Raw genomic sequence first — 16,326 nt, forward strand, 5'->3', positions numbered from 1 at the left:
TCAAGACAGCCTTAACCCATTCCTGGCCAGCCACCTCTTTTTAGGCCGGCACCAGATTATCTGGTGTTCTACATCTAGTGCAGTGTGCCGTAATGTGGAGGAATTTAACCCCTTTCCTGCCTCTTGTTCACTTGAGGCCGGCATCACTGCAGAATCACCCTGTCTGTGTGGTACCAGACTTGGCCCGTGTCCTATCTCGGATAAGGAGGACCTCTCATAGTTCCCAATCCGCCCTCCGGGGCCGTTTGGTTGATGATTCTCCACCTTTGCAAATCCCGTGGAGGACAGCTGAAGTATTCCCAATCCACCCTCCTGGGTCGTTTGGTTGATAATTCTCCACCTGCGCAATCCAGTAAAGGAGCTCTGAAGGATTTCCTATCCGTCCTCCGGGGCCGTTTGGTTGATAATTCTCCACCTGCGCAATACAGTGGAGAACCTCTGGAATTCCCAATCCACCCTCCTGGGTCGTTTGGTTGATAATTCTCCACCGGCGCAATCCAGTGGGGGACCGCTGGAACCTCCCAAGCCACCCTCCGGGGTCATTTGGTTGATAATGCACCGCCTTCGCAATCCAGTGGAGAGACCTCTAGAAGCTCCCATTCCACCCCCTGGGTAGTTTGGTTGATAAGTCCCCACCTGCTCAGTCCACAACTGCCAGGGGCGAAATTCTGAGGGGTAGACCTACGCGCAAGCTGACCACAGTAGGACATCTTTTCTCCTCGAATATCTCCGCTCCCCCACCCTTCCTGGTTCTTCACAAGGATAAGGCGGTTCTCCGGCCCATTCCTTCTTTCTCCCGAAGGGGGTCTCTGACTTCCATATCAATGAAGAAATTGTCCTTCCTTCACTGTCCCTCTCCTTCACACCCTAGGGAAGGGAGTTACATCATTGGACGTTGTCAGGGCTCTGATCATTATTGGCAGCCTCCAGTCCCTTCCTGCGTACGGAACCCCTTTTTGTCATCCGGAGGGTCCTCGCAAGGGATTGGCGGCCTCCAAGGTGGCAATTGCACATTGGATTCAGTCTGCAAGTGCTGAAGCATACAGCGCCCGGGGCAGGTTTCCGCCCTTAGGTGACACGGCTCACTCCACCAGAGTGGTGGGCGCTTCTTGGGCTCGGAGGAATCGCGCTTCGGCTGCACAGTTGTGTGAGGTGGCTACTTGGTCCTCCTTACACACATTCACAAAATTTTGCCAGGTGCATACTTATGCATCGACAGACGCTGCCTTGGGCCACATGGTCTTGCAGGCGGCAGTTTCTTAGATGCCTGCAGGGACGCTTGCTTCCATGGGTCTGTGGTTTTGCCCTCCCTGTGGTCTGCTTTTGGACGTCCCACGGTTCCTGTGTCCCCCAATGAATATGGGCGAGAAAAGGAGATTTTTGTATAACTTACCAATAAAATCTTTTTCCTGCTCTTCATTGAGGGACACAGCACCCACCCAGTATTGTTGTTCGGCCACAGTTGTGACAGTTGCTGGTTAGAACCCCGTTGGGTCTTTTGGCATGGTTGGTGTTCCATGTTTTTACTTTGGTTGGCTTGCTTTTCCTACTGCTTGTGCACAAACTGAAGCTCTCTCCAGGCTGGAGGGGGTATAGCTGCCAGGGGAGGAGCTAACAGCTTTATCTAGTGTCAACGCCTCCTAGAGGACATAGCTATACCCACGGTTCCTGTGTCCCCAATGAAGAGCGAGAAAGAGATTTTACTGGTAGGTTATACAAAAATCTCCTTTTTTTAATTGAAAGATTCCTCCACACTAGGTGAGGGGCATACTGTAACGGATCTCCTAGCACCCCGACCGGGTACCTCCGTTGATAGGTGCTCCTAGTGCTTCCCGAGGTCTCCAAGCGCTCCACTTGGAGACCGTAAGCGCTGCAGACCCCACAAACTGCCGAAGCTTGGTTGACGTCTCGCCGTCTCCTACCCACCCTGGACCTACGACCAGGCTCCAGTGGGTGAACCTCTCCTAATACCAGAGAGCAGGAACAGCTCTTACAAGAGCTAGTAGCTATAGCCAGGGGAGTATAGCAAATAGATAAAACAGGAACTCTTTATTGAGGGCTACCCGCCCGTATTTATTCAGGTCCCCATCTGGTGGACACTCCCCTAGGGGACCAGATGGAAGACTGTGACACAGGACAGATATGCAGCAATTCAGGATACACAGACACAATACATCCCCACAATGCATCATGGTTTCCTCCTCTCTGCCCTGGAGACACCCGAGGAGTAATTCAATTACCTCTCAGGACAAAGGGAAATCGCCAATACACATGTGGGGACAACAGGACAGAAATCACCATTTAAACATACAATGTCACAACCCTTACAGTAAACACAGACATTTAACATATCCCCAGATAGCTCAAGTCTGAGTGCATATTATTAGGTGAATGGCACTCAGACTACACGAATACAATACAATTAGCTATCTGGGTACCCTCACATAACATACAATACAATTCCAAAGACAGATGGTTCTGTCACACACCTCAAAACCCCACATATCCCCATAATGTATACATCCATGGATAGCTCTGATCTGGGTGAACAACATATCCAAAAATCACCCAGATCCGAGCAGGGTTTCCCGAATTCCATGGAAGTCACATTTGGCCGGCCGCAAGCATGGCTTTCCTGCCCAAAACAGTCTGTCTTTTCCTTCAAAGTTAGGTATGGGCCATAAATTCCTGGGGCAAGAGGCTGGCAACCAGGCCCCTCCAAAACCCACTGGCGAGGTTGGGTTCGCCACACATACTAAATTTTGCTAAAGGGCCCTATAATATCTGTGTACACCTTTGGTTACCGAGAACATAGGGTCTCAATGGTCAGACACAACAGGGGCTTGTTATGGGAGAGTTCCTTTAGATAAGGATAGCAGTTTGAGGCTATCACGCAGCAAGATATTTTAATTTCTCTCTATTCACAGTAGCTCAGTATAGTACATGGAGGGTCCAGAGAATATGGGAATGGATTGTCCAAAGGATAAGATGAGGAGACGACAGCAATATATAGAATAACAGTGATGATAAAATCTTGCAGTTCTAATGATTATAGACATAATGGAAACAATGTTATGGGAAAGTTTCTTACTGGGCCTTGTTGACTTCTTTGGGACACATTTCTCTCTAGTACATTTCTTACTTTTGGACAAGAAATTTCTTAATGTGCCCAAGACAAAGGACATTATAGGTTAGGCTGTTTTCACACTTCATCTTTTTGGTTAGTTTGTCGTATGCACCAGTAACAGAACCATAGGCCCCACTACACTGACAGAGTATACTTTTTGCCCTTTTTCTTTACTCCATTGAATGGTACAGTAGACTGCATGCAGCCCTGATCTTTGGGGGTCCAACTCCCAGCACCCCTGCCAGTCAGCTATTTGAAGAGGCCGTGGTGATCTGGAGAGTGCTGCGGCCTCCTCACAGCTTACCAAGCACAGCGCCGTACATTGTGTAGTGGCTGTTCTTGGTATTGCAGCCCAGGCCCATTCACTTGAATGAGAATTGGTTGTGCCTAAGCCATGTGACTAATAAACGTGATGTCTCTGGCCTAGAAACAGGCCAAATCACTCACTGGTGCACTGCAGCCTCTTCAGACAATTTTGTCAAACCCCCAACGATCAGGTATTGAGAATCTACCCTGAGAATGTGATCAGTATTGTACTCCTGGAAAACCATTGAATATATAACCAAGAGCATGCCTCTACTGGGAAAGACAATAATTCATTCACTTTTAATTAGTGTAGATAAAATACAAGGCCCAAAACACCTTTTCAAATAAAAGAGGAATCTGGCTACAGTGTAAAATGAATACTCCACTTTTTGCACGGTAGCCGGATTCTATTAGGTTATATATATATATATATATATATATATATATATTCAATGTGATTCTCTGACAATATTTTTTGGAGACATACCATCAAGTGTGTACCACCATCTACTGTGGTTATTTATAGTTTGTTCTCCTGGAAAACCCCTTTAAATACAACTTACTTTTTAACATATTCTTCAAGTACGGACAAAAGCCACATGCGTTCATTTTATGCATGCAGGTTTTTTTGGTTTATCCTGCTACAGGCCATCTTAATTCAAAAGTCATTATCTTGCCCCAACCTGAAGTGTAAGTAGTCACAAGCGTAGTCCTCAATAAAATTCAGACTGGGCACAATTGTAAAAATTGGTTTGAACTATTTTAGGAAAAGTTAAACCTGCCATCCTACGCATTACCAGCAGGTGGTGCCAGTAGCGTTGGTGTTTGCTTCCTGAGATGGAACAATAATTTTACTGACAAACATAGATAATATAGTTCCTTCCCATGGCAGATGGAGTTACGACATTGAACAATTCAGTGAGGTGTCCGGAAACAAAACGACTTACTTGCTTGGCTAAATTCTGCACATTTGTTGAAAGTTTGTTTTGTATTATGGTTTGAATTTAAACTATTGTATTGCATTATACCCAAACACCTCTGTTGTGTTAATTTGTACATGGAGTAGTATAGTATCATAAAAACTGCGGGAAATACAGTAGCTTGCTTGTTATTTTTTGTTCATTGAGTAAGAAGTAACGGTTTCTCTCACTGTCTCTCCTTTTGTAGTTTGGTTGGAAGAGAAATGATTTTGACCTACTTGCTGCTGGAAGGTAATTATTACTATTATGATGAAATTTGACTTTACTTGATGCTTTTCAATCACATTAGTTCAGTATTTTTTTCCAGGGAGAATTTTTTTTTTTTTTTTTTAAAGGGGCCAGAAGATGTTAAAAATGACAAAGAATCATTACTCACCTCTGTCAATTTCTCAGATGCTGCAATGTCACCACTGCCTGCCCTTTACTGCTTTCTACTTACTGTTTTGGCTCAATGTAGCTGGAAACTCTGGGAAAGGCCATCTCAGCAAATCAGTGGCTGAGACGAGTCACCGCTAACGTCTGTGATTGGCTGAGCTGGCCTTTTCTGTCCCGTCTGAGTCAAGCCGGGGCAGGAAATGCGGAGCAGCGGGGACCAGGGATCAGTGGAGGTGAGTTACAATTCTTTGTTATCTTTAAAGGGGTATTCCAATCTCAGACAATGGGGGCATATCACCAGAGCACCTATCTCGTAAACGCAGCCGGCAAAGTGAAGGAGGGCGCACCGTGCATGCGCGGCTGCCCTCCATTCATTTCTATCGGGCTGCCAAAAATAGCTGAGCACGCTGCCCAGGTATTTTCGGCAGGCCCATAGGAATGCTTGGCCCATAGCCACCACTTTGCCGGCTTCGTTTTCGGCTGCATTTACGAGATAGCAATATGCCCCTATTGTCTGAGATTGTGATCCCTGGCCACATTCCTATAACTGATGCTAAACGTGGTGGGTACAGTTGAACATATGTTGCCAGATACCATTTTGCTGCAGGCACTGTGCACTGTACCTATTTACAGGCAGGAATACTGCAAGTCATTTACTATCAGTGCTGCCTTGTTCTCTTTTGAAGATGTAGGTTCACTTGACCAATTTTCAGAGCAGCATTGAAGACTCTGATTTCCCCATTTTACTTCTCTGTGTAGTGATGTGAATAACTGTAGATGCATAACGTACTGAATAACGTAATGCATAACGTTTTTTAAGGGTGAGCTAGATCAGCATTTTGGATTAGTGGTTTTGGATTGGCTGGATAACAGCCTTCTTTCTGTAAAGCGTTGGGCAGTGCCATAGGTGACTATAGCCATAGCACAAGAGGCCCAGAGGTGGGGGCCCAATCAGGTGCAAGAATATTGTACCTTTTTGTGCAAAATAACAATGTCTGCTTTATGCTATGCTGCCAGTTTTCTCATATATGGTGCTATTGGACATACCTTTAATTATTGCTACTTGTGCTGCTGTTTTAGGGTAAATGCACATGTTCAGGATTTATGTACGGACAATCCACACTGAAATCCGCAGGTGTTCGCAGGGAAATCCGTGCTGTCATCCGCATCAATTGGTGCAGATTTACATGCGGATTTGGTGCGGATTTTCCACATGTGGATTTTACTCTAACCATTGAAGAGAATGGAGAAAATACGGTCAGGAAAAATAAAATAAATTGACATCCTGCGGAATCCGCATGGAAAACATCTGCATCGTGTGCATGAGAATTTCCAATTCTCCTAGAATATAATATACATGACCTACGGTGTGGATTTTCCGCACGCAAATCCATGCGGAAAATCTGCATGCAATCCTGATGGTGTGCATTTAGCCTAAATGTTCTTACACTAGGTGGTGGGGGTCCCATCTTATTTTGCTATAGAGCCCAATGAATTATAGTTATGCCCCTGGGCAGTGCATAATATGGCAATAAAACTGAGTGACTGGAGGGAGAAAGTCATTAATTAGTAAGCCAAGATTGACTTTCTCCATTTCACCTGGGTAGAATAAGATAGGAATATTGCCAGAACAAAAAAATAATTCTAGGCTTATATGCTTCCATATATGACTGTCATGTCCAGTGTGACGTAATGTAATAAATGATTTAGAAATTGTATATAAAATATACAACTAAGAGATAATGTATAGATTGCTTCTTAGGTTTGGCAGGACTGTACTTTTGTTAATGGTATGTAGACGTTTGTAGTCTTTATTTATTGCTTCAATTAAGGCAAATTAAATAATGAAGCATTTTATGTGTACAGTTCATATGCAGGCCTATGTGTTTCCATGGTTATAGACTACAAAAAACTTTGTGGAGTTTGAAACCATTCATTTACTTTGGCTTGCACTGGAATGCTATAAAAATAATGGTTTCACGACACGTGTGTATAACCTGTAATTTACATTAGTGCTAACCTACGTCTTCTGTTCTTGGCAGCCTTGCAGGTCATCTTATTGAATGTGGTGCACAGTGCACTGGTGGGATATACACTGACTGGTATCTTGTACCTGACTGGTAAGCTGCATCAATGCGTACATATGGTTGACATTTACACGTCCACAATATCGGGAACAGGTGCGGACCCATTCATTCTCAGTGGGGCAGGAATGGATGCAGGGAGCACACTATGTGCTCTACGCATCCGTATTTCCGGTGCATGGCCCCGAACTTCCGGGCTTCAGCCCCAAACTTCCGGGCCACGGCTCCGCAAAAAAATAGAACATGTCCTATTCTTGTCCGCAATTGCAGTGAAATAAATAAAAAAAAAGTAGACACATTAGGTATCGCCGCATCCGTAACAACCAGCTCTATAGAAATATCACATGACCTAACCCCTCAGATGAACACCATAAAAACAGTGCCAAAAAAGCAATTTTTTGTCACCTAACTTTACATAAAGTGCAACACCAAGCGTTCAAAAAGGCATATGCCCTACAAAATAGTACCAATCAAACCGTCACCTCATCCTGTCAAAAATGAGACCCTAACTAAGACAATCTGTCAAAAAATATAAAAGCAATATCTCTCAGACTATGGAGACTCTAAAACATAATTTTTTTTGGTTTCAAAAATGCTATTATTGTGTAAAACTTAAATAAATAAGAAAAAGTATACATATTAGGTATTGCCACTTCTGTAACTATCTGCTCTTTAAAAATGTCACATGACCTAACCCCTCAGGTGAACGCTGTAAAAATAAACAAATAAAAACTGTGCTAAAACAACCAATTTTGTGGTCACCTTGCCCCATAAAGTGTAATAATGAATGATCAAAAAATCACATGTACCCAGAAATGGTACCATAAAAACGTCAACTCTTCCTGCAAAAAACTAGCCCCTGCACAACACGATCGGCAGAATGGGGGGCTTCAAATGGGACATGGCATCTAAAAACCAGTTCAGCAAAACCTGCCTTCCAAAAACCATACTGTGCTCCTTCTCTTCTGTACCCAGCTGTGTCCTTACATCACCTTACATTACGACCACATGTGGGGTGTTTCTGTAAACCTCAGAATCAGTGTAATAAATATTGAGTTTTGTTTGGCTGTTAACTCTCGATGTGTTAAAGGAAAAAATTGATTAAAATGGAAAATCTGTCAAAAAAGTGAAATTTAGAAATGTCATCTCCATTTTCCTTGGAACACCTAAAGGGTTAATAAAGTTTGTAAAATCAGTTTTGAGTAACTTGAGGGGTGTAGTTTCTACAATGGGGTCATTTATGGGGGGGGGGGGGTTCCATTATGTAAGCCCCACAAAGTGACTTCAGACCTGAACTGGTCCTTAACCCCTTAAGGACACATGACGTACCGGTACGGCATGTTTCCCGAGTCCTTAAGGACACATGACGTACCGGTACGTCATGGGTTTAAAACGCGATTGCGGCGCGGCGGGGGTTAATCGGAACTAGATGTCCGCTGAAATCATTCAGCGGGCATCCTGTCACAACGCCAGGGGGGTCATGTGCCCCCCCTCCCCCCCCGTATCGGCGATCGCAGCAAACCGCAGGTCAATTCAGACCTGCGGTTTGCAGCGCTTTCTGCAGTTTCTGATCCCCGCGGTCCCTGACTGCGGGGATCAGAAACTTCAAAATGCCTAAAATAAAGATTTTTTCACCCCCCCTGCACCCCTGAATGATTTTATGCCGGCGGGTGGTGCAGGGGGGCGGGAGGCGGGCGGTGCGGGAGGCCTCCTCTTGAATATTCATTGGCGTCTAGTGGGTATACCAGGGTGTCAGCACATTGCTGACACTCTGGTATAAACAGCTGACATCTGTGCTGTGATGTCAGCCGTTTAACCCTTTAAGGTTAACAGTCAGGGAGCTCCCTCCCTCTCCCATCGGGGGGGGCTGCTGTGCCTTTGCAGCCCCCAGACAGGATGGTGTCAGAGGGAGGGAGCCCGCCTCCTTCCCCGTCTGCTCAGTTGTGGCAGACGGGGAAGGTTCCCATGGCAACAGGACGCCTTCTCAGGCATCCTGCTGTCCATGGTGCTGAACAGATCCGTGCTAAAGGCATAGATCTGTTCAGACAAAGTGTAAGTAAAATACAGTACAGTACACTATATAGTGTACTGTATTATACAGACATCAGACCCACTGGATCTTCATGAACCAAGTGGGTCTGGGTCAAAAATAAATAAGAAAAATAGTGAAAAAAGTAAAGATAAAAAAAACACATTTATCACTGAATAAAATTTTTAAAAAATAAATTACACTACACATATTTGGTATCGCCGCGTCCGTAACAACCTGATCTATAAAACGGTCATGTTACTTTCCCAGCACGATGAACGCCATAAAAATAAAAAAATAAAAACTATGAGGAAATTAAAATTTTGCCCACCTTACTTCCCAAAAAAGGTAATAAAAGTGATCAAAAAAGTTGCATGTAATCAAACCGTCACCTCATCCCGCAAAAAATGAGCCCCTACATAAAACAATGGCCCAACAAATAAAAAAACTATGGGTCTCAGACTATGGAGACACTATAACATGATTTTTTTTTTTGTTTCAAAAATGATATTATTGTGTAAAACTTACATAAATAAAAAAAGTATACATATTAGGTATCGCCGCGTCCGTATCGACCGGCTCTATAAAAATATCACATGACCTAACCCCTCAGATGAACACCGTAAAAAAAATAAAAACGGTGTAAAAAAAGCCTTTTTTTGTCATCTTATGTCACAAAAAGTGTAATAGCAAGCGATCAAAAAGTCATATGCACCCCAAAATAGTGCCAATCAAACCGTCATCTCATCCCACAAAAAATGAGACCCTACCGAAGATAATAGCCCAAAAACTGAAAAAACTATGGCGCTCAGACTATGGAGACACTAAAACATGATTTTTTTTTTTGTTTCAAAAATGAAATCATTGTGTAAAACTTACAGAAATAAAAAAATTGTATACATTTTAGGTATCGCCGCGTCCGTGACAACCTGCTCTATAAAAATACTACATGATCTAACCTGTCAGATGAATGTTGTAAATAACAAAAAAAAAAACTATTTCTTGTTACCTTGCCTCACAAAAAGTGTAGTATAGAGCAACCAAAAATCATATGTACCCTAAACTAGTACCAACAAAACTTCCACCCTATCCCGTAGTTTCTAGCAAAATCTGCCTTCCAAAAACCATATGGCATTCCTTTCCTTCTGCGCCCTGCCGTGTGCCCGTACAGCAGTTTACGACCATATATGGGGTGTTTCTGTAAACTACAGAATCAGGGCCATAAATAATGAGTTTTGTTTGGCTGTTAACCCTTGCTTTGTAACTGGAAAAAAAATATAAAAATGGAAAATCTGCCAAAAAAGTCAAATTTTGAAATTGTATCTCTATTTTCCATTAATTCTTGTGGAGCACCTAAAGGGTTAACAACGTTTGTAAAATCAGTTTTGGATACCTTGAGGGGTGTAGTTTCTTAGATGGGGTCACTTTTTGGAGTTTCTACTCTAGGGGTGCATCAGGGGGGCTTCAAATGGGACATGGTGTAAAAAAAAACTGTCTAGCAAAATCTGCCTTCCAAAAACCGTATGGCATTCCTTTCCTTCAGCGCCCTGCCGTGTGCCCATACAGCAGTTTACGACCACCTATGGGGTGTTTCTGTAAACTACAGAATCAGGGCCATAAATAATGAGTTTTGTTTGGCTTTTAACCCTTGCTTTGTAACTGGAAAAAAAATATTAAAATGGAAAATCTGCCAAAAAAGTCAAATTTTGAAATTGTATCTCTATTTTCCATTAATTCTTGTGGAACACCTAAAGGGTTAACAACATTTGTAAAATCAGTTTTGAATACCTTGAGGGGTGTAGTTTCTATAATGGGGTCATTTTTTGGTGGTTTCTATCATGTAAGCTTCACAAATGGACTTCAGACCTGAACTGGTCCTTTAAAAAGTTGGTTTTTTAAAATTTCTGAGAAATTTCAAGATTTAATTCTAAACTTCTAAGCCTTGTAACGTCCCCCAAAATTAAAATGTCATTCCCAAAATGATCCTAACATGAAGAAGACATATGGGAAATGTAAAGTAATAACAATTTTTGTAGGTATTATTATGTATCATAGAAGTAGAGGAATTGAAACTTGGAAATTTGCTAATTTTTTAAAAAATTGGCAAATTTGGTATTTTTTTTATAGATAAAAATGATTTTTTTTTTGCTCCATTTTTACCAGTGTCATGAAATACAATATGTGATGAAAAAACAATCTCAGAATGGCCTGGATAAGTCAAAGCGTTTTAAAGTTATCACCACATAAAGTGACACTGGTCAGATTTGCAAAAAATGGCATGGTCCTGAAGGTAAAAATGAGCCCGGTCCTTAAGGGGTTAAAAAGTGGGTTTTGGAAATTTTCTTAAAAATTTGAAGAATTGCTTCTAAAATTCTAAGCCTTCTAGCGTCCTAAAAAAATAAAATGACATTTACAAAATAATGCCAACATAAAGTAGACATATGGGGAATGGTAAGTACCGTATTTTTTGCCCCATAAGACGCACTTTTTCCCTCCCAAAAGTGGGGGGAAAATGCCCCTGCGTCTTATGGGGCGAATGCTGCCATTTTACATCGCAGTCTGTGATGCTGCATAATCGCAGACTGCGATGTATCAGCGGGGAGGGAGGAGGGGCCAGAGTCCGGGAACTTGCGGCGGGGTCCTGTGCAGTCACTGTTCTCTTACAACGGGCCCCACCGCTCACAACAGTATTGCTAAACCGTAATCCGTAACCTCTTAATAATTTTAACTAAAGTTGCGCTCTCCTTTGTATCAGCACTTACTAACGAGCATCCGGAGCAGGCAGAGCAGCTGGCAGCGTTACGTCACTCACTGACGTCGCGCGCCTGCTTTTCCCACTTTATGAGTGAAGCGGGAGGAGCAGGCGCGCGACGTCAGTGAGTGACGTTACGCTGCCAGCCGCTCTGCCTGCTCCGGATGCTCGTTAGTAAGTGCTGATACGGGGGAGAGAGCAACTTTAGGTAAAGTTATTAAGAGGCTAAGGATTACGGTTAAGAAATACTGTTGTGAGCGGCCGGTGTATTGGGGGACAATGTTATGGGGGGGAATCTGTGAATAACACATATCTAGCAGTGTCATCCACAGATCTCCCCCATAACCGTGTCATCCACAGATCCCCCACTCCATAATAGTGCCATCCACAGATCCCCCACCCCATAATAGTGCCATCCACAGATGCTTCTCTCCATAAAAGTCCCATCGACAGATCCCCCATAACAGTGCGTCATCCACAGATCCCCCATAATAGTGTCATGCACAGACCACCATTAGTTCAAAACCCACCAAAAGCACACCTTTTGGTAAAAAAAATATATATTTTTCTTATTTTCCTCCTCAAAAACATAGGTGTGTCTTATAGGGCGCAAAATATGGTAATAAATATTTTATGAGGTATCCCTTTCTGTTTTAACAGCAGAGAAGTAAAAACTTTAAAAATTGCGAATTTTTCGAAATTTTTTGTAAATTTTGATTATTTTATAAATAAAGCTGAAATATATTGACTCAAATTTGCCACTGTCATGAAGTACAATGTGTCACGAGGAAACAATCTCAGAATGGCTTGGATAAGTAAAAGCGTTCCAAAGTTATTACCACATAAAGTGACACTGGTCAGATTTGCAAAATTAGGCTCTGTCAGGAAGGGGGTAAATGGCCCAGACGTGAAGTGGTTAGGAAAAACAGTAAAATGTTATTGGCCTTTTTGAGACTAAACCACTCTGAAATGTTCCTGCATAAACAGTGGCCCACATTTACTAATGCCACTTACCAGGAAAAGGGTGTGACCTAATAGGTGCTATTTACTATCACAATTGGGCCATAATTCTGGGGTAAAATTCTGTTAGGCTACATGCACACGACATGCACATGCAAACTGACATTTTTAATGGACGTTTATTTCACTGATGCCTTTCTGACAGGCGGATGTTAAAATTGGACCCATTCAATTGTATGGGGGTAGTCTGTCATTGAAAAACAAACGAGATATAACCTGTTCTATTTTTTTACGTCCGTTTTTTACTGAGTCAAAAAAACTGCCGTGTGAATAACCCCATAGACTACCATTGGTCTTAAAACAGACGTGTGATGGCCGTTAAAAATGTTTACATTGCATGTCGTGTGCATGTAGCCTTAAACACGACCTGTCACCGCTCCTGACATGCCTGTTTTAATAGCTTCATACATTTCCCATGTAATAACAATTGTGGAGCATCTATTCTTATGGCTCTGTGTTGCGCCATTCCTGTATTATTTCAACCAGTAGTTGGGGGTGTGTACCTGCACAGTCTGACAATGACCGAACTGACTGGATCGAGTGAGACTATGCAGGGACACACCCCATCTGGTTACCCCCCCTCTGTACCCTTACTGCAGACTGCTAGGAATTCATTCATAACTTCTAGTAGAAATAATAAAGGAACGGCATAACATAGAGCCATAAGAATAGATGCTCCAGAATTGTTATGTCATAGGGAATGCATGTAGCTATTAAAACAGGCCTGTCAGGAGTGGTGACAGGTCCTCTTTAAACAAAATTATCTAGCCGTTGTGTGAGACAGGAAAAGTGTTGGGAGTGTTGTTCTATTTCCCCAAGATCCCTCCCATATGTGTACTAGGCTCCTGGGAAAGCTAGATGAGATATAAGGAATCCCAGAAAGCTGAGTATCCCTAGCAAAGTTTGCTAAGGACTTTGGTACTGTAGTATTTTATACTATACTATTATTTATTTTCCATGCATTTTCTATATATTCTGTAATTTATTGAACTGTTACTTGTATCTTCCCTTCTCTCCAAAGTGAGATTTGATGCTTTTCTTACCAGGCATAATATTGGCTTTCCAATAGTGGAGTGTACCTCAGATGGGAAGTTTACTATATCAAAGCCTCAGGAAACTGGAGGACTTATCTCTTTTGGCACTGTTGCTGAGCAATTAGTTTATGAAATTGGTGATCCTGAGCACTATCTTCTTCCAGATGTATCCTGTGATTTATCTCATGTTTTTATAAGTGAACTTCAAGGTATGTAGATTTAATAGCATCTCGCATTATATTATTATATTATCCCAACATATATTTAGAAGAATATTTCGGTATGGTTTGAAAACAGATTACAGTGCTGTGAAAAATGATTTGCTTGAATGTTCAGAACACAAAATGCTGTTTTTCAATGACCTGCCAAAATATCACTAAGAACACATCAACCACTCATCCAAGAGACCACAAAAGAACCCATGTGAATATTTAAAGAACTGCAGGCTTCACCTGCCTCGGTTAAAGGGGTTGGCCCTTTTCATACATTAGGGCATATTGCAAGGATATGACCCCAATGTCTTATAGGTGCAGGTCCCACCTCTTGGACCCACACCTATCTCTAGAACAGAGCCTACCAAGTGAAGAAGAGCGGACCTGCATGCACAGCCACCCTCCATTCATTTGTATGAGAGTGCTGAAAATAGCAGAGCGCGCTATTTTCGGAAGTGCCATAGAAATTAATGGGAAGCACACCACACAAGCGCTGCCAATCGCTCCATTCACTTCTGTGGGGCTGACAGAAATAGATGATGCAGTGCTCGCCCCACACCCATAGAAATTATTTGAGGGCAGCCATTCTGAGATAGGTGCAGGTCCTGCACCTATCAGATATTGGTGGCAGAGATATGCCCCCAATGTATGCAATGGGCCCACCCCTTTAAGGTTGCAATAAGCCCACCCCTTTAAGGGCAATGTACATAATTCCACAAATAGGAGAATTGTATGATGCAGACCACTACTGAGAAGAACACAGAGGCTTGTATTGCATTTGCAAAAATCATCTAAGGTGAAACTCGAAAAATTATAATATCGTGCAAAGTTCATTTATTTCAGTAATGCAACTTAAAAGGTGAAACTAATATATGAGATAGACTCATTACCTGCAAAGCGAGATATTTCAAGCCTTTATTTGTTATAGTTTGGATGATTATGGCTTATAGCTTATGAAACCCCAAATTCACAATCTCAGAAAATGATAATATTGTGAAAAAGTTCAATATTCTAGGCTCAAAGTGTCGCACTCTAGTCAGCTAATTAACCCATATCCCCTGAGCAAAGGGTATCTGAGCCTTTAAATTGTCTCAGTATTTCAGTTTCAGTACTGAAATAAATGAACTTTTGGACAATGTAGTGTACCACTTTTAAGTTAATATTCTGTGAACTTATTTGTCAAAGGTGGAACTTTGGAAAAATTACAGTAGGTCACGTTACATTAGGCACAAAGGTATGTCACATTTGACCATAATAACATTATACCAACAGTTAAACATGGTGGTGATAGTGTCATGGTCAATGACTGCTTTGCTTCTGCAACATCTGGATGACTTGTCTTAATTTCTGGAACCATGAGTTCTGCTCTCTATCAGACAGGGGCAGACTGGGAATTTAAAGTTGCCCTAGAAAAAAACAACTAAAAGAGGCCCCATTTTGTAGTCTGGTCCAAATTGACAGAAGGCAGGGCCAACATAAGTAGATAGGGCCAGCAATACCATATTGTGGCACATTATACCACCCAGCAGCACAAAATACCTTCCCAAAAACGCCATTCTGTGGTGGCACAGCCAGCTACCACATTCTGTCCTACTCTAGTTGCCTCAGGATGGCAATACGGCTGGCGTCAGATCATTACTTACCTGGCTGATGGCCGTGAGGAGGGCTCAGGCAGCCCTCCTTCCCTGGACATCAGCCCACCGGGAAGTTTCCCTGTAGGGTCTATGTCCAGTCAGCCCCTGCCATCAGAAAATCCTAAAGGACAATGTCTGCCCATCAAATTTTGACCTAAAGCTCAAACACAGTTGAGTTATGCAGCAGGACAATTATCCAAACCAGACAAGGCAAGTCTGCCTCTCAATGGCTCACAAGAAACAAGATTAAGGGCCGAGTCAAAGTCCTAACTTAAATCCCATTGAGATGCTGTAACAACACCTTGAATGGGTAATTCATGCTTGAAAACCCTCCAGTGTAGAGGAATTAAAACAATCTTGCAGAGAAGAGTGCGACAGAATTCCTCCACAGTGATGGAAAAGACTCATTGCACATTATTACAATTGTTTGAATTATTTGCAATTGTTACTGCCAATTGTGGCCAACCAGTTATTACACTAGGTGGTCAATTACTTTATCACATGGGTGATATATGCTTTGAATAACTATTTTAGCATTTTGTGCTTACTCGTGTTGTTTTTAGCTTATATTAAAGAGGCTCTATCAGCATGATCAATGCTATTTAACCAGGCATACTGCCTGGTAGGGCTCATCATGCTGATTAAAACAATACTTTTCTTTTGTCTGTATGCTAAACAGAGATATCTGCATTTTTATTTATATGCAGATGCAAAAGTTGGAGCCCCAGGGTGTGGGCTGGATCCTTGGAGCATTGCTTCTGTAATACCTCTGT

General features: G+C 42.4%; 1 protein-coding gene across 1 annotated transcript in view; it reads left to right on the forward strand.

Moving 5' to 3' along the window:
* Positions 1-16,326, forward strand: part of LOC120990058 — a 165,155-nt gene that overhangs the window by 62,884 nt on the left and 85,945 nt on the right. The window contains exons 8-10 of the mRNA XM_040418568.1: positions 4,601-4,644; positions 6,831-6,908; positions 13,720-13,916. Of these exons, the coding sequence (XP_040274502.1) occupies positions 4,601-4,644; positions 6,831-6,908; positions 13,720-13,916 (319 nt within the window). The remainder of the gene's footprint in view (positions 1-4,600; positions 4,645-6,830; positions 6,909-13,719; positions 13,917-16,326) is intronic.

Source organism: Bufo bufo, chromosome 2, assembly GCF_905171765.1.
Source record: "Bufo bufo chromosome 2, aBufBuf1.1, whole genome shotgun sequence".
Classification (NCBI taxonomy): Eukaryota; Metazoa; Chordata; class Amphibia; order Anura; family Bufonidae; genus Bufo; species Bufo bufo.